The 19336-nt window shown below is 43.1% G+C and overlaps 1 protein-coding gene across 2 annotated transcripts; it reads right to left on the bottom strand.

Annotated features, from left to right (window-relative positions):
• Positions 1-228: 228 nt before the first annotated feature.
• Positions 229-16458, bottom strand: LOC121281165 (nucleophosmin-like). Of its 2 annotated transcripts, none has more exons than XM_041193899.1 (11): positions 16309-16458; positions 14508-14590; positions 13819-13938; positions 12650-12743; positions 11907-12040; positions 11407-11441; positions 7366-7426; positions 6502-6606; positions 5291-5389; positions 4476-4550; positions 229-344 (listed from the first exon to the last, which is right to left on the bottom strand). In XM_041193899.1, the coding sequence occupies exons 1-11, from the start codon at positions 16364-16366 to the stop codon at positions 297-299; spliced, it is 912 nt and encodes a 303-aa protein (XP_041049833.1). In that variant the 5' UTR covers positions 16367-16458; the 3' UTR covers positions 229-296. The 2 variants fall into 2 exon arrangements, with proteins under 2 accessions (XP_041049833.1, XP_041049834.1); XM_041193900.1 differs by having other exon boundaries at positions 16357-16379.
• Between the last annotated feature and the right edge of the window lie 2878 nt (positions 16459-19336).

Consider the following 19336-nt stretch of genomic DNA (forward strand, 5'->3'; position numbering starts at 1 on the left):
TACTTCCACCTCTATAATATTGCAGTCTTGGCCTAACGGGAGCAAAAAAACTCATCTGTGCTTTTATTACTCCAGACTCAACTATTCCAATGTGCCTGGCCTCCCTTTGTCCAGCCTATTAACTTCAGCTCAAAGTTCTGCTGCTGGATCCTACATTGCACCAAATCCCATTCACCCATTACCGTGTTAACTGATCTACATTGGAGTGGAAAGTGTAGTAAGGCAGAATTGTAAAACAAACTGGTTTATTTACAATGACAGATGATTGTAAAACAGATTTCTGCAGATAAAATTCTTTACTTCCCATCCATATTTTGCCTCCACGCCCAAAGTTCTTTGATAATCTGCAAAACAAAAATGCAGTTAATACCTGGCAGAGAATTTGACAACACAGAAACAAGCTATGCAACCTAACAGGTCTATGCTGGTGTTCAAATTCCACACCAGCATCCTCCCACCTTACCTCATTCCAAATCAAATCCTTCAATTCCTTTCTGTAAGGAACATATATTTTTTATTTCTGTTGGGACTGTGGATTAAAAGTACAATGACTACAGTTTGAAGGACATTCCACTGGAACACTGAGGAATACATACAATATTGCTGTCCTGGAACAGAATGCACCATGAAAGACAGGATGGTGCCAGAAAGGGGTCTTGGACCAAGGGAGCTGCCTGGCAACATCTTAATTGGCTCCTGACCAGGTGACCAGGTTGTGTGTGAAGGCAGTGCAGCAGAATAGCTCCTAGCCCGAAAAAAAAAAGACCTGGAACCTCTGCCTTTTGTGTGGGAGATTCCAGCAATTCCGTAATAGCTAGCTGGCCTTTTCTCCTCATATTTCTATAACCTGCTCACTCTCTCTGAAAACCCTTGTCAAGAGGCAAAGGGAAAAATCACTGTTAGAGACATTGAAAGGCAAGTGCTCAACCAGTGAACTAAATGATGAAAGTGCTGGAAGGCCACTGTGTGTCATCAACAAGAACTGAAAGGAATTTGGAAGACATCGATCAAAATCAACCCACTGAATCTTGTACTCCGGAATTGGTGCTATTGAACCTGTTTTATCCCACCCTTAAAATACATGTTTTTTGTGCATCTTGTGTCTTGTATGTGTGTATAGAGATTTAAGAAGGGGTGGAGTTTAGGTTATAGATTAGCAGGTCATATTTATTTCTTTTGCTACTGGTTAACAACAGTTTGTTCAATAAAAAGTTATTTACTTAAGTTTACAAACCTGGTGCTCATATTCTGTTAACCTAAATTAAAGAGTTAGGACTTTGTATTCAGAGAGCAAAATACCCCAGTCTGATAGATCTTTCCTGATCATTAAAACCTCACAAATCAGTATCAGTATGGACTAGGGTGCGACCTCAGAGTGCTGGGAGTTTGGTGAGTTGAGGGAGTTTGGTATGGGGGGCAGGGAGGTGCTCCTTTGCTTTTTTAATTTTTTCCACCCTGTAGGAGCTAGTTCTTACTCTACTACAGGGGAAGACGCTAGCTGTTTGGCAAGTATCTGGTGAGTGGCTGAGGTCTATTCTATTCCTAAGGTTTAAAATAGTACGGGAATTCGTGCTAAGATTTATTGAATGCATAATAATACTGAGCTAGCTGAAGTGACTTGGGATACTAGGATAGGGATTGATCAATAGAGAAACGATGGCAGACATTTAAGGGGACATTTCAGAGTATTCAGAATAAGTATGTTCCTACTATAAATAAAAATTCTAAAGGGAGGACCCACTATCCAAGGTTAACGAAAGAAGTTAGGAAAATAATCAAACTTGATGAAAAAACATAACTGCGCAAGGATGAGTGGCAGGTCAGATGATTGGTCAGAATATAAAGAACAGCAGAGAATAACTAAAAAGTTAACCAGGAGAAAGAAATTAGAGTATGAGAGGAAGCTAACTAGAAATGTAAAAACAGATAGCAAGAGTTTCTACAGGAATTTAAACAGGAAAAGAGTAGGTAAAGTGAGTGTTGATCCTCTAGAGAGTGACAATGGGGAGTTAATAGTAGATAATAAAGAAATGGCAGATGAAATGAACAAATATTTTGCTTCTGTCTTCACTATAAAAAATACAAAAAACATTCTAGTAGTAACTAAATCAGGAGCTGGAAGGAGAGGAACTTGGTGAAATTACAATCACGAGGGAAACGGTACTGAGCAAATTGATGGAGCTGTGGGCTGACAAGTCTCTGGGTCCTGATGGACTTCATCCTAGGGTCGTAAAAGAGATGGAGTAGATGTGTTGGTGTTAATTTTCCAAAATACACTAGATTCTGGATAGGTTCCATCAGATTGGAAAGGAGCAAATATAACCCCTCTATTCAAGAAGAGTGGGAGGTAGAAAACAGGAAAGTATAGGCCAGTTAGTCTGACATCTGTCATGGGGAAGGTGTTAGAAGTGATCATTGAAGTTATAGCTGGGCACTTAGAAAAAAACTCAAGGTAGTTGGGAAGAGTCAGCATTGTTTTGTGAAGGGGAAATCATGCTTAACCAATTTATTAGAGCTCTTTGAAGGAGTAACATGCACTGTGGATAAAGGGGAGTCTGTAGACAAACTGTACTTGGATTTCAAGAAGGCATTTGATAAGGCGCCATATCAAATAAAAAGCACATGGTGTAGGGGTTAATATATTAGCATGGATGGAAGATTAATTGGTTGGCAGAAGACAGGGATTATGCATAAATGTGTCTAATAGGCAGGATGTTACAAATAGAGTCCCTGACAGATGTGTGTGGGGCCTCAACTTTTAACAATTTATATCAATGAGGGGAGTGAAGACGGTAGCTAAATTTGCAGACGATACAAAGATAGGTAGGAAAATATGTTTGTAAAGACGACATAAGGAGGTTGCAGACAGATATAGATAGGTTGGCGTGACTTGGCAAAAATCTGGCAGGTGGGAGTATAACGTGGGAAAATGTGAAGTTCTTCACTTTGGCAGGAAGAATAAAAAAAGCAGAGTATTATTTAAATGGAGAATGGTTGCAGAATTCGAGGTGCAGAGGGATCTAGGTGCATGAGTCAAAAAAAGTTAGTATGCAGGCACAGCAGTAATCAAGAAAGGCTAATGGAATGCTGTCCTTTATTATGAGAGGAATTGAACATAAAAGGATATTATGCTTCAGATATACAGGGCATTGGTGAGACCACATCTCAAATAATCTCTGCAGCATTCCCTCTTATTTAAGGAAGTATGTAAATACATTGGAGGCAGTTCAGAGGAGGTATATTAGATTGATACCTGGAATGAGTGGGTTGTCTTATGAGGATAGGTTGGACAGGCTGGGCTTGTTTTCACTGGAGTTTAGAAGAGTGAGGGGTGACTTGATTGAAGTATATAAGATCCTGAATGGCCTTGACAAGTTGGACGTCAAAAGGATGTTTCCATTTGTGGGTGAGTCGCCATTTTAGGACAGAGATGAGGAGAATTTTTTCCTCTCAGCATTGTACAACTATGGAACACTGCCTCAGAAGCTGTCAATGGAGGCGGGGTCACTGAATATTTTTGAGGTGGAAGTAGATTGATTCCCTTGCTTAACAAGAATCTAAGGTTATCGGGGGTAGATTCGAATGTGAAATCCGAAGAACAAACAGATCAGCCACGACCTTACTGAATGTCAGAGCAGGCTCGAGGGGCCAAATAGCCCATTTCTGCTCCTATTTCGTCTGTTCATATCCATGTAGATATATTTTGCACCTTCTCCAGGGCTCCATCATTTTATAATATAGAAACCAGAAGTGTGCACAATACTCTAATCAAATCAAGGTTTTATACAAATTTAATATAACTTCACATTTTGAACTTGTCTCCTCTATAAATGTCTATTTCTCTGGGCTTATTAACCCTCATTGCTACCTCTGTGAACACGAGTGTGCAAATCCTTTCAAATCACTTCTCAGTTTACTCATTTCCAATTTACACACCCATTCTGCAAACATGTTAATTTGATTAGAAAGCATTGAAGCTCCATCCAGCAGCCACTAACAATACTGGACAATACTCAGACTCTACCCAATCTTGGCCACTTGGTAACATGCTCAGAACCCATTATTTTTCTAACTTTCCTCAGTGCCGATGTAAAGTCACAGGCCTGAAACATTAACTGGTTTTCCTTCCCACAGATGCTGTTGAGCGGCTATTTCCAGCATTGTGTTTTTACAGATTGCCAGCATCTGCACTATTTTACTTTTGCGTTGCTCTGCCCAATCTTGTTGGGTTAGGGTTCTAGGGGGATGAGCAATGCTCCTGCCAGACTTCACACATTTACCCCAGCAACAGGCAATTCCAGTGGACTGCGATAAGAGCTACATCTATCTGCATTCACCATCAGAACAGTCACATCCACATCAACACAATAGCTGAGAAACAAGTAATAAACAAACAGTAATAAGAAGCTGCTACAAGATTAATATGTCAGCATGGACTGAAAAATTAATGAACAAGCTTGAAATCAAACACTCACCTTGGGGTCCTCTATCCTGAAGCCATGTTTAAGGTAGTTTATAAATTTAGGCTCCAGCTTGGGCATACCAACACCCTGTGCAAAAAGAGAGATGCAGAGTCACTTTCAGCACACAGTGAATCTGAACTTCTGTATAAACGCAACTACTCCCCACCCTTACATTTAATGACTGATGTAATGTTTCTAATTTCTGTCCTGTTTCATCACATCTCAGGACCTGAATCGTACAGAACACAATTCAGTCCACTGTGTTTGCTGAAAGAGCTATTAATAGTGCACTTTCCCTATAGCTCTGCAAATGCCCTGTGGTCGAGGCAGTGTACTCCAGATCATAATTCACTGCATTAAAAATTCTATTCTCCCTGCTGATTATATTGCCCATCATCTTAAGAATCCTTTAGTTACTGAATCAATCAATAAAATCTTTCCACTTGTATCAAAACCCCCCAATTTTGAACATTGGATTCAAAAGCTGATCACCACAGGACAAGAGAATGAGCAAATTTCTAATCCCCGCTGATTGAGAGTACATGCAGGGATAAAAGGATAGGATCAGGCTGCAATGCTATGCTACCCCCCTGCTTATCAGCCAGTCTCTAGCTTCAAGAGGAATGGTCACTTTGCTGGATGTTAATGTCAAACCAAATCTTAAACAGCCCCTTATCCTGGAAAGCAGTGTAGAACACAGAAGTAGATCATGCTCATGTCTTCCAATGTTTTCTGTATTCTAAATGTTCTGTTACACAAGATCAGATTACCCATTTTAAACTGTCTCTATTTGCCAGTGTCAAGCTGGTGCAGCTCTCTCTACTCACTTTTTCCACTGAGGTCTTCAACTTGGCTTTGATTTCTTCAACAGTCATTGATGTCTTTGGGGTCTTGGGTGTCTTGGGTTTACTGCTGGATTCTGGTGTCTGAGGGGAAAAGCAAACAATGAGCACACCACTGTCCCAAGAAAAATAACACACACACTCACTGCCCCCGTCCAAACACAGGTAGACACTCTGAACAATAAAGAGCAAGTAAGTTGCAAAAGTGGTCCAAATGGCCGAGTACAATGCAGCTAAGGAATTCAATTCCCCCAAATTACCTGCAATTCTGCATTTGGATTACAATGACAAGGTTGTTTCACAGCCACAGGGCAACACAAGTAAAATCCTCATCATTAATTTACCTTCTGCATCTTGATGACAAAAGACTGCACGGCAGTGAGCTTTGGACACAGAGCTCAAACACCTCATTTATCAACGTGAACTTTTTCTGATTAATTCATGGGATGAGGGCGTCACCTGGCTAGGCCAGTATTTATTACCCATCCCCATTGGTCCTCGAGAAGGTGAGCTGCCTTCTTGAACTGCTACAGTCCACGCGGTGTAGATACACCCACAGTGGTGAGGGAGTTAATTACAGGATTTTGGCCCAGTGGTAGTGAAGGAACAGCGATATATTTCCAAGCTCAGGAGTTGTGTGGCTCGGAGGGGAACTTCCAGGTGGTGGTGTCCCTGTGCATCTGCCACCCTTGTCCTTCTAGGTGACAGAGGTCTCAGGTTTGGAAGGTGTTGTCAAAGGAGCCTTGGTGAGTTGCTGCAGTGCATCTTGTAGATTCTACACACTGCTGCCACTGTGTCACCATAAACTGCAGGTTTATGGTGGCAGATGGGAAGCCAATCACACAAGCTTCGGTCTGGATGGTGAATGAGCTAGTGTATTGTTGGAGGTACACCCAACCAAGCAAGTGGAGGGTATTGGAACAAACTCCTGACTTGTGCCTTGTAGATGGCTGAACAGGCTTTCAGGCGTCTGATCTGCTCTTGTTAATTCCACAAAGCACAAAAGTCTCTAAATTTATGCTGTAATAATGTCAATGTAAAGCAGTAGTTGAGATGCCACCAAATTCTACCTGAAAACCACCAGCAAGCATCTCCAAACTGAGCACTGTTACACGTTGTCATCTCAAATCAGACATCTGTTTGACAAGTTGTATGGAAGAAGCATTACACCAAACTACTGAATGAAGGTCACTAACCTTTGGCTGCTTGTCAGCTGGTGTGGATTTGGTGGATGTTTTGCCATTCTGGTTGGGTGTCCCCTTTGATCCAGGGGTAGCCTTGAGTGGAGTTTTCTGAAGAGGCTGCAAACACAATTGAAAAGATAATAGCTGCATCTGTGGAGCTTTCAGGTAGAGTTATTTAATCTTATTAAACCAGAATGGTAAAGTCTCATTATTGTGTTCAAACCCTGTCATGGTCTCACCTGCTCTGACTTCTCTACAAATTCCCAACTCAAGGCTCTTCAGCAGCCCTCCTCATCTTACTACTCTGTTCACTGAGACACCATGCTCTGGAATACACTTCCTAAACCTCTTTATCTGTCTCCTTTTAAAACCAATGACGAACTCCCCATCATCCCCCTGCCCTTCACCCCTTCAAAAGAGCTCATTCCATGGACTCATGTTAACTTTTGTCTGTGAATGCCATGAAATTTTCTGCTAATGTCAAGGTTCTACATGAATGCAGGTTGTTATAGCACACAATGTGGCAGTTATGAGCTCCTGGCCACGTCACAAGTTCAATGCCACATTATCTTTGTCCAGGATCCTGACTTAAGAACGGGGTGGGCTATAATGCAGCACCTGGATCTTGTTCTACTATTTAATGTGATCATTGTTATCACGCAATAACCTTATCTAGCAAAAAATCTTAGATTTAAAATGAATTGAGCTATTTTGAGCATTAGCTATTTTTTTTAGTTCCATATTTCTTTCATCCTTTCGAGAATGGTGTGGGTGGCTGTTCCTCCATAAAATATATACTTTGACAGTCACAATGGCCTGCCAGTGCAGACTCCACAGATCCCAGTTTTTAGCCTGAATGTTATTTACCAGGTTTACCTTTTTTGCTGGGGTCATGTCCTCCTCATCTTCGTCCTCCTCCTCAGCATCATCATCCTCCCTAAAACAAAGAGATCTCCTTTAGAGAGAGAGTCAGCTCTCTGATCACATTCTTATGTTCTTATACTGGAAGAATACAGTCCCATGTCTTTTAACATTGCTGTCAGACAAATCTGTCGCAAAACTATGCATTGGAGTATCTGCATCATTGATATTAGGCTAAGCTTTCAATGCCAACATGTTCATCTTTGTTCTATAAACAAACATAACTAAACAAATAAGACTGCTTAAAAATACTGCAGTAGATAAGAGTCATAGTCAGAGGTCTACATCACAGAAAATGGCCCTTCAGCCCATCAAGTCTGCGCCGGTCAAGCAAATACCTAACTATTCTAATCCCATTTCCCAGCACTAGGCCCATAGCCTTGTATGTCATGGCATCGCAAGTGCACATCCAAATACTTATTAAATGTTATGAGGGTTTCTGCCTCTACCACCCTTTCAGGCAGAGTTCTAGATTCCCACCACCCTTGGTGAAAAAATTCTTCCTCACATCCCCTCTAAACCTCCTGTACCTTACCTTAAACCTATGCCCCTTGGTTATTGATCCCTCCACCAAGGGGAAAAGTTCCTTCCAGTCTACCCTATCTATGCCCCTCAATTTTATACACCTCAATCATGTCCCCCCCTCAATCTCCTCTGCTCCAGAGAAAATAACCCCAGTCTATCCAATCTCTCCTCGTAACTAAAACTCTCCAGCCCAGGCAACGTTCTGGTAAATTTCCTCTGCACTCTCTCTAATGCAATCACATCCTTCCTATAATGCGGATTCCAGAACTGCATGTAATACTCTAGCTGTGGCCTAACCAGCATTTTATACAGTTCCAGCATAACTCCTTGCTCTTATATTCTATGTCTCAGCTAATAAAAGCAAGTATCCCATATGCCTTCTTAACCATCTTATCTACCTGTCCCACTACCTTAAGGGACCAGTGCACATGCACACCAAGGTCCCTCTGATCCTTGGTACTTCCCAGGGTCCTACCATTCATCGTGTATTCCTGTGCCTTGTTTGTCCTGCCCAAGTGCATCACCTCACTTATCTGGATTAAATTCCATTTGCCACTGATCAGCCCATCTATATCCTACTGTAATCTAAGGCTATCCTCCCCACCAATTTTCATGTCATCCGCGAACTTACTGATCAACCCTCCTACATTCAAGTCTAACTTGTTTATATATACCACAAACAGCAAGGGACCCAACACCAATCCCTGTGGAACCCCACTGGACACAGGCATCCAGTCACAAAAACACCCCTCGACCATCACCCTCTGCTTCCAGCCACTCAGCCAATTCTGGATCCAATTTGCCAAATTGCCTTGGATCCCATGGGCTCTTACCTTCGCCATCAGTCTCCCATGCAGGACCTTATCAAAAGCCTTGCTGAAGACGAAGTAGACTACATCAAATGCATTGCCCTCATCTACACACCTGATCACCTCTTTGAAAAATACAATCAAATTGGTCAGACATGACCTCCCCTTAATAAAACCATGTTGACTGTTCTTGATTAATCCCTGCCTCTCCCAAATGTAGATTAATTCTGTCCCTCAAAATTGCATCCAATAGTTTCCCCACCATTGAGGTTAGACTGACTGGCCTGTAGTTCCCTGGTTTATCCCTTCCTCCCTTCTTGAATAATGGTACCACATTGTCCTCCAGTCCTCTGGCACCTCTCCTGTGGCCAGAGAGGTATTGAAAATTATTGCTAGTGCCCCTGCTATATCCTCATTTGCCTCACTCACAGCCTGGGATACATTTCTTCCAGGCCTGGAGATTTATCTATTTTTAAGCCTGCCAGAAGTCTTAGAACCTCCTCCCTTTCTATGCTAATTTCTTTAATTATATCACAGTCCTTCTGCCTGATTTCCATACCCACATTGTCCTTCTCGTTTGTGAACACCGATGCAAAGTATTCATTTAGAACCCTACCTTTGTCTTCCAGCTCCACACGCAAATTACCACTATGGTCCTTAATGGGCCCTACTCCTTCCCTACTTATCCTCTTACTCTTAATGTACTTGTAAACTAACTTTGGATTTTCCTTTATTTTATCTGCCAATGCTTTTTCATGCCCCTTTTTGCTCTCCTAATTTCCTTTTTAAGTTCCTCCCTACACATTCTATAACCCTCTAGGGCTTCCGCTGTTTTGAGCCCTTGGTATCTGCCATAAGCCTCCCTTTTTCTCTTTATCCAATCCCTTCTATCTCGACATACAAGTTTCCCTGGATTTGTTGGTCCCACCCCTTATCTTTACTGGAATATGTTGGCCCTGTACCCTCCATATTTCCTTCTTGAATGAGTCCCACTACTCTGACGCAGATTTACCTAGAAGTAGCTGCTCCCAGTCCACTCGGCCAAATCACATCTGATCTTATTAAAGTCAGCCTTCCCCCAATTTAGAGCTCTGATTTCTGGCCCATCCTTGTCCTTTTCGATAACAACCTTGAATCTAATAAGAGTTATGATCACTATTTGCAAAAAGCTCCCCCACTGATACCTCTAACACTTGCCTGGCTTCATTCCCTAAAATTAAGTCCAAGACCACCCCCTCTCTTGTAAGATCTTCTACATAATGGCTTAATAAGCTCTCCTGAATGCATTTTAAGAATTCTGCTCCCTCTAAATCTACCACACTATGAATAACCCAGTTAATGTTGAGGAAATTGAAATCCCCCACTATTACTACCCTATTATTTTTACATTTCTCTGAAATTTACCCACATATCTGCTCTTCTATTTCTCTGAATGTTTGGGGGCCTATTATACACTCCCAGCAACGTGATTGCTCCTTTGTTTTTTTTTAGTTCTACACAGATGGCTTCATTTGAGGAGCCTTCTAAGAAGTCATCCCTCCTTACTGCTGTAATTGATTCCTTGATCAATATTGCAATACCCCCTCATCTTTTACCTCCTTCCCTGTCTCAACCGAAGATCCTATATCCTGGAATATTGAGCTGCCAATCCTTCCCCTCTCTCAACCATGCCTCTGTGACAACAATTACATCATACTTCCATGTGTTAATTTGTGCCCTCAACTCATCTGCCTTATTCGTCAGACTCCTTGCATTAAAATAAATACCATCCAACCTTGCCAAACTCCCTTGTGCCTTAACTGGCCTATAATTTCAATGCCTTCCAGACTCACTTGCTCTCTCTTCTAATTATGGCTGTGCATCTCCCCCTGCTGAACCTTCTCTCAGGATCCCACTCCCCTGCCAATTTAGTTTAAACCCTCCCCAACAGCACTAGCAAACCACCCCGCAAGGATGTTGGTCCCGTTCCGGTTCAGGTGCAACAGGTCTGCCTTGTATAGGTCCCACTGCCCCCCAAATATGGTCTCAATGCCCCAGAAATCTAAAGCCCTCCCTCCTGCACCATCTCTCCAGCCACGCATTCATCAGAAGTAATCCAGAGATTACTACCTTTGAGGTCCTGTGTTTTAATCTGCTTCCTAGCTCCCTAAATTCTGCTTGCAAGGCCTCGTCCCTCTTTCTACCTATGTTGTTGGTGCAAACATGCACCAAGATCTCTGTTTGCCCTCCTGTTTCAGAATGGCCTGGAGCCATTCAGTGACATCCTTGACCTTGGCACCAGAGAGGCAACATACCATCCTGGAGTTCCCCTTACTATCAAGTCTCCTGCCACTATTGCTCTTCCCCTCTTTTTCCTCCTCCCCTGTGCAGCTGAGCCACTCAGTGCCATGAGCGTGGCTGCGCTCCCCAGAGGAACTGTCACTCTCACTGTTTTCTAACACAGAAAAACAGTTCTTGAGTGACAGAAACTTCATGGTTCGTAAAGGATTGAGCTCTGGGCTGTAAATTCCTTATTAAACTCATGTTTAACTTTTGCAACTCAGTTCTAATTTCAGCCTCCCCCAGTGCTGTCAGTCCAAGTCAGGAATAGGACAGGTCAACTTTCCCACACAGGGACTACAATGCTTCCCACTAAAGCTTTCGTGAAAATCATAACACTCACTCGTCATCTTCAGAGTCTTCCACTTTCATTTTTTTCTGTTGAACAAAAAAAGAGAACTTTTAGCTTGGTATCACGGTCGTATTTACTGCTGTAACTGCAATGCAGAGAGGAAGGAGCAGGTGGGGGCAGAAATAAACTGGCAAGGAAGGAAAATGCTACTCTGGAAATATTTCAATGAGCAGGTAACACTTCTGCCCACAAATCTTCAGTGCCCACAGGCACACAGATAATGCATAAAGGCTTACTGAGTTTACACTACTCAGATTCGAGTTTCCTTACGTCCATGAGATAAAATGGGTGCATGCAAGTTCACTATGCTTTCAATGTTGCCTGCAACCTGGTCAAGTTTTCGAATACAAGCCAGGGCAGCACACAATGGAGAAGCTGTGCTGAAGAAAACATCAAAAGGGGGCGATTTGGTTTGCCAGAATAGTGACAGGTAAATTTGCCACCATTGTGTTATCAGCAAGTGCAGTTTTAGTGTAGTCTGGTGCACAAACCTGCATTATTTTGGATGGGCCTGCAGCTGGTCGTTTTAATGCTTGTTTCGGTAAGGTGTTCTTCATCATGCTGCTATCGTCATCATCAGATTCCAAATCATCCTCATCAGAGTCTAAATCTTCATCATCCAATGCTTAAAACACAAGATGAAAGGAGTTGAAGTCACCCTGATCTTCATCTCAAAGTCTCCTGACTACCTCAGCTGCACATACAGAAGCCACAACACAAGCCCAGAAACCAATCTACAATAAGGGCAGAGATGGAAGATCCTGCACGGAACCATGTCTGCCGATTTCCCACCACCTTTAGAGAACCTATTCAATCTAGGCAGGAGGCCTTGTCATCATACAGGTATGCACTGAAAACTTAGTTATTAGTGTTTTAATTATAAATAAAAGGATGGCTCTTTAATTCATAAAAATACCAGCCTGGAAATCAGTGCCACTCCATGCTTGCATAAAGACTCGGCACACTGCCTTCAATCAGCACTATCAGACAATGCTGCTGCTGACTAACTGAGTCTTAGAACAGAAACATCAACCCTACCTTTGTCTCTCCAGATATCCCTCAAGTGTTTCCAGCTGTCCCTACCTCATCCCTTTCAAGATGATGGGCCAGTCTTGAATTATCTCACTCCCTCTCCTCTCAAACTTTCAGCATTTCAAACCCAAGTGTGATATCAATTATTTGGCTGCACTCCCTCCCTCCCTCGTTCAACAGATATTGCCTAGTGCCCACTTACCAATAAGGTGTTGGCCACTGATGTACACAGGACCTGCTCCAGATTTGAGTCTGAATGTCACAGGTGGTGTGATTTCAAATCCTCCCAAGCTAACCTGTGTCAAATGGAAAAGTAAAAATCATCATGAAATAAATAGCTTCTGTTAAAACTCAGCAAAACTCAGAATCCCCATAAAATATAAGTTTCAAGCAGCTTGGAGCACTCAACCTATCAATAACTTTTTGTCATCCACAAAAATAGTCTACAGGCCATTTCTGGCCAATAAGCCAACAGAATGAGTCACAGTTCAGGCCATGTCTTTCGAGCTGCCCTTTGACTTGTTGGTTGGACGTGTGAATCTTTATTCAGCTAACAGCAAGGGCTTGATAGGTACATAAGTTTTATTGAGTGACTATTGAGGAGTCTCTTTCGCATTTAAGTTTAAATAGATATGCCCATTAATTTAGATTTATTAGCTGCTCAATAAATATAAGGGACCGATGAACACACCAATGAACACAAACACAAGCAACACCTCAGTAAACAGGCATGACAAATTAAAAATTACAAGCTAACCAGGATCAAAAGCAAAACGGTGTTCTGTGGATGCTGAAAATCGGAAATAAAAACAAAATGCTGGATATACTGCGGAGAACAGGGAGCAACTTTGATCATTGGCTGTAGTATGGAATATGGAATGAACTGGAATTGTCGTACTCCAGCTCAGAGACACTTTCAGCATAATTCAAACCTGCCACTGACTGAAATTCAAGGGCCACATAATGTCTGGGGAAGGCATTCAAATCAGCAAATGTCTACAGAATTTAACTACAGAATATCAAGTTTTTTTTGGGTGTTATATAATCAGATATCACATTCCAGTTTGAGAGATCTGGCCATGCACAGATTGGCTGCTGTATTTACTACATTACAACAGTGACTTTGTTCCAAAATACCCATTTGTCTGTAATAAGATTTGGGACATCCCAATGTTCTGAAAGGCGAGATATAAAGTACAAGTTTTCTCTCTCTCTTAGGACGGACAGACAAGTTGATGTTGCAGGTTTATTCTAATGGTCTGATATAAAATATATTGCACTGCCCCAAACTGTAACCATCACATATCTCTCCCAGAGTTCCCCAGTCTAAATTTGATCCATTAGTCCGCTTACTATAAACTGGATACTCACCGTCGGCTGTACTGACAACTTCAGAGCTGCCAAAGTGATCTTCATGTTTTTGCCTTCAGAATTTAAACCTTCTGCTTCGACCAGATGTAAGTCATCACTTGCACCAGCACCAAGGCAAACCTGGAAAAATCCAATCAGACGCAGCCCAATGAATATAGAGTTTAAGAAACTGTCACAATAGAAATTACAATATGCAATCATTATTAATATAAAACTGTACTCTGGTTTAACCTACAGATCAAAACCTAAACGGATATTTCACCTCAGTGCCCTTTGGGATAAATGGTTAAAAAACTCCAATAAGGACAAGTGTTGGCCAACAATCCAGAATTCACTGGTTCTTCAAAAATGTTAATGAACACATATATCATGCACAATAATAAAAATATCCAAAAATGAGGGATATATGCTCAAAATATTAAATTGTCTCATTACACTCACTAAGTGACCACCTGTACAGTTCCAGTATTCGCTGCTTTGTAACCTCCACACCCCCATCTTCAACATCCAGGTCTGTAGCCAGTGCAGGAAAGTTGGGACAAATCTGCCCACCAAGCGTGTTAAACCCTCTGCTCTGAACTAAAATCCTGCTGTGGTGTTAGGAGGGGCTGCTGGGTTCAGGGCAGTGTTTATTTGGTACATTTTCTACAGATGGCCAGTAATGTGAAAGAGGCAACAAACACACTCACCGTTCTCAAAGAAAGCTGATGCTCAGATTCATCGTCGTCCACCTCCATCTTGTATTCCTTCTCACCTGCCTTGAGCTCACATCCTGAAGTGAGAGAAAAATATCTGTCAGTGAACAAATTCAAGATATAAACATGTATAAATGTAGTAAACCCCATCATAAGGAGGAAAGGTGACTCTAAAACATCATCCTGATATTGGGTTGTTACTGAAGCTTCGCCAGGTCCCCAATCCTTTCAAATATCAAAGCTCACAGGTTATTGGGGTTTGTGTCCCGGGTCCAGGGCAGATTCCCCAGTTACATTCCAGGATCCATGCTCTGAGATTATACAGGTACAACTCCTCCACCCGGGCCCACTCTCCACGTGTTCCCCTGTCGGTCCAGCGGAGGTCCCCTCAGTCACATTACAGGGTCCAGCGGAGATTTTCCATTACATTACTGGATCCAGTGAAGTAATTTTTTGCTATATTTCAGGAGCCACTGTCAGTGAATACGTTTCAATTTAATCTCTTCTCAGCCTTCCAAAATCCTGGGAATATGGACCAAGTCTTTTCAATTTATCCTCACAGGGCAATCCCCTGATCCCAGCAAGCAGTCTAGTGGACATTCTTTGCACTCACTCTAGTTTACGTATATTGGGAAGGAGAGCAAACTGCACATGGTTCTCCAGACACAGCCTTACTAATTGTCCTTCTAATTGTAGTAACACTACTTTCCCACTACAATCCCTTTGAAACAAAATCCAATTTACTATTTACTTACCAAATTGCTTGTTGTACTTGCACATTAACTTTGTGATTCACTTACAAAGACACCCAGGTCCCTCTGCATGCAAACATTGCCCAGTCTCACCATTCCAAAAATATTTATTTTTCCCATCAAATAAATAACTTCCAGCTTCAGCTAATTATATTCCATCTGCCATCTTCTTGCCCACTCACCCAATCTGTCTATAACTCTCCATAGCTCTTTGTATCTTTGTCACTGTTTAGTATTGTCAGCAAACCCAAATGCATCACATTAGTTCCCTCATCTCAGGCAGTAACATAGATTGTAAATAGCTACAGTCAAAGTGCTGATGATTGCAGTACCCCGCTGGTTATAGCCTGTCAACCCAAAGTTTATCCCCACTCTGGTTTCTGTCCACTAGCCAATCCTTAACCCCAATAACACCCCTCGCTATCCAGTAAGACCCAATTTTGCACAACCACCTTTTGGGTGGCACCTTATCAAATGTTTTTTGAATACACACCACTCTACAGTTCTGTTTTAGTAGTTAGATATTCAAAGACAAATCTGTCAACATTTCCCTTTCGTAAAGCTATGTTGGCTTTGTCTAATCACACTAACAGCATGGTTAAGAATTCCCTCAAAACATATATCAGTACTTTCCTAATGTCAGACTAACTAGTCTGTCTTTCCCTCTTTTCTCTCTTCCTCTTCGTTGGAATATTACTATTATATATTTGTGAAATTCCAATCCGCTGGAACATTCCAGAATCGAGAGAATTTTGGAAAATCAGAACTAGCACATCCACTATCCCTGCAGCTTTCTCTTTTACTTCTGCTCCAGTTCCCTTCCCTTCCCCTCTCCTCTCCTCCCCGCCGCTGCCTAAAGCCGGGGATCCGAGGCCGCTTCACCAACACGTGGATCCATCTCCACATGGCGCCGGCAGCCCCCATACCAGGAGCCGGGGCCTGGCCGGGGGACTGACCCTGCGAGGGGATCCGGCTCCCGACCATCATGAACCCCTTCCCCCCACTCCCCCGGGGCCTAGTGCGGGCTCGGGCTTGGTTCTTACCGAATAAGAAGCTCTGCGGCCTCAGGGGCACGGCGCTTTCTAACTCACAATCCGCCATCTCGGAGCTTTTTCTGGCGCTGCGAACCCACCCCCTTCCCCCTGCCGATTTTATACACCCGGGAAACACAGCGGGTCACGCCCTCAACCCCGCCCCACCATCCAGCCCCGCCCCTCACCAGCTCCCTCTCATCTCAGCCCCGGCCCCTCACTGAGCCGTCTCCTCAGCCCCGCCCCCTCAGTCGCATTTCCCCCAGCCCCGCCCCCTTTGCCCCGTCTCCGGCTGTCAATCACGGGCCACGTTTCGTCCTTTTCGCGCCGGGCCAGCCCCTGGAGAGGGAACCGGAAGTGGAGCCTAGCCACCTTCTGAGAATGAGGCCTCGCCTGGGGCAGAGTCAGCAACTGTTGAAATGGTGCCTGTGAAGCAGTAGCTGCTTGTCTGGAATGGCTGTGCGAAGCTGCACATAATCATTTGATATTATTGATGTTTCAATCTAGACTTCTGTCAGTGACCGGTGCTACTTTCATGATATTTATTCTCCTTCTTGCTGTTTGTGAGCTCTATTCACAGTCACTGCCTTTTCTCTTTGTGGAGAGGGGGAGGGAAGCAATATGATAACCTGGTGAGGGAAGTTTAGAACCAGCTCCACTCAGTGAGACACTGAGTAATCCAATACTGGATAGAATAACAGGGGTTGCCTCTCACTCCAGGACTTTAGCATAAAAATCAAGTCTGAGCATTATCCTGTCCGAGGTGTCGACCTTTGGATATTAAATCCAGGCCCCGTCTGCCTCTCAGGTGAATGTAACAGATCCCAGGTGTCCCAGACAGGATTGAAAAACACTGTGGATGTCAGAAATGTGAAATAAGTGCTGGAAGTACTCAGCAGGTCTGGCAGCACCTGTGGAGAGAGAGATAGAGTTAACGTTTCAGGACAATGATCTTTTATCAGAGATCAATAGTTTAGTTCTGATGAAGAGTCATATGGACTCGAAACATTAACTCTGTCTTCCTCTCCACAGATGCTGTCAGACCTGCTGAGTCTTTCCAGCTATTTTTGTTTTTCTTTCAATAGTTTAAACCTGGACTGGATTTCCTGGCTGTTGGAAAACCCCACCACAGAAGGGAGGTGAGGACAGCTTCAGGGAAAAGGTACAGTATTGCTTGTGAGCCAGAAAGGGCAGGAATGCATCCTCCTAGTCCCCCAAGCTTAACCTTCATTGCAATTGGAAGCTCCATCAGCCCTACCCCTACATGATGTGGAGAAACTGGACTAAATTCCCTACCCCCACTCCACCCACCCATCAAGATCAGGACCTTATTTTCCAAGGTGTATCTGGTCTCCTTATTCTACCTTGTATTCTAGCAAAATTTATCTATCTTCAAGTTAATTTGCTGATTAGACACCAATTCTGCAAGTTGCATGTACGTGGTGAACAGCAGAGTCCCCTCACTGATACCTGTGGATCACCAGTTACAGAATGGTTACAACACGGAAGAAAGCCATTTGGTCTGTTGTGTTGTCTGACAACTCCCTGTAAGAGCAATTTAGTTAGTCCCTGTGCTCCGCATTTTCCCCATAGCCCTGCAAAGTTTTTTTCTCTTCGTGTGCTTATTTTGAAAGCCACAATTGAATCTGCCTCTAACACCCTTTCATGCATTGCATTCCAGATCCTAACCACTTGCTGTTGGTTTAAAAAGATTTTCCACAAGTCGCTGCTGGTTCCTTCACCTGTCCCCTTAAATCAGTGTCTTCTCACCATTTTCAAATCTGAGTTAATAAGACCATAAGACACAGGAGCAGAAATTAGGCCATTCGGCCCATCGAGTCTGATCCGCCATTCAATCATGGCTGATAAGTTTCTCAACCTAATTCTCCTGCCTTCTCCCCGTAACCTTTGATCCCCTTACCAATCAAGAACCTATCTATCTCAGTCTTAAATACACTCAATGATCTGGCCTCCACGGCTGTCTGTGGCAATGAATTCCATAGATTCACCACTCTCTGGCTAAAAATGTTTCTCCTCATCTCTGTTCTAAAAGGTCTTCCCTTTATTCTGAGGCTGTGCCCTCGGGTCCTAGTCTCTCACACTAATGGAAACATCTTCCCCACGTCCACTCTATCCAGGCCTTTCAGTATTCTGTAAGTTTCAATCAGATCCCCCCTCATCCTTCTAAACTCCATCGAGTATAGACCCAGAGTCCTCAAACGTTCCTCATACGTTAAATCTTTCATTCCTGGGATCATTCTTGTGAACCTCCTCTGGACCTTCTCCAGGGCCAGAACATCCTTCCTGAGATACACAGCCCAAAATTGCTCACAATATTCTAAATGTGGTCTGACTAGAGCCTTATAAAGCCTCAGCAGCACATCCCTGCTTTTATATTCTAGTCCTCTCGAAATAAATGCCAACATTGCATTTGCCTTCCTAACTACCGACTCAACCTGCAAGTTAACCTTAAGAGAATCCTGGACTAGGACTCCCAAGTCCCTTTGCACTCCAGATTTTTGAATTCCCTCTCCATTTAGAAAATAGTCTATGCCTCTATTCTTCCTACCAAAATGCATGATCTCACACTTCCCCATGTTGTATTCCATCTGCCACTTCTTTGCCCATTCTAACCTGTCCAAATCCTTCTGTAGCCTCCCTGCCTCCTCAATACTACCTGTCCCTCCACCTATCTTTGTATCATCCGCAAACTTAGCCAGGATGCCCTCAGTTCCTTCATCTAGATCATTAATGTATAAAGTGAAAAGTTGTGGTCCCAACACTGACCCCTGTGGAACTCCACTAGTCACCAGCCACCATTCTGAGAAGGACCCCCTTATCCCCACTCTCTGCCTCCTGCCAGACAGCCAATCTTCTATCCATGCAAGTACCTTACCTATAATACCTTGGGCTCTTATCTTACTGAGCAGCCTCCTGTGCGGCACCTTGTCAAAAGCCTTCTGGAAGTCCAAGTAGATAACATCCATTGGCTCTCCTTTGTCTAACCTTCTCGTTACCTTTTCAAAGAATTCTAACAGAT

Source organism: Carcharodon carcharias, chromosome 8 (genome assembly GCF_017639515.1).
Source record: "Carcharodon carcharias isolate sCarCar2 chromosome 8, sCarCar2.pri, whole genome shotgun sequence".
Classification (NCBI taxonomy): Eukaryota; Metazoa; Chordata; class Chondrichthyes; order Lamniformes; family Lamnidae; genus Carcharodon; species Carcharodon carcharias.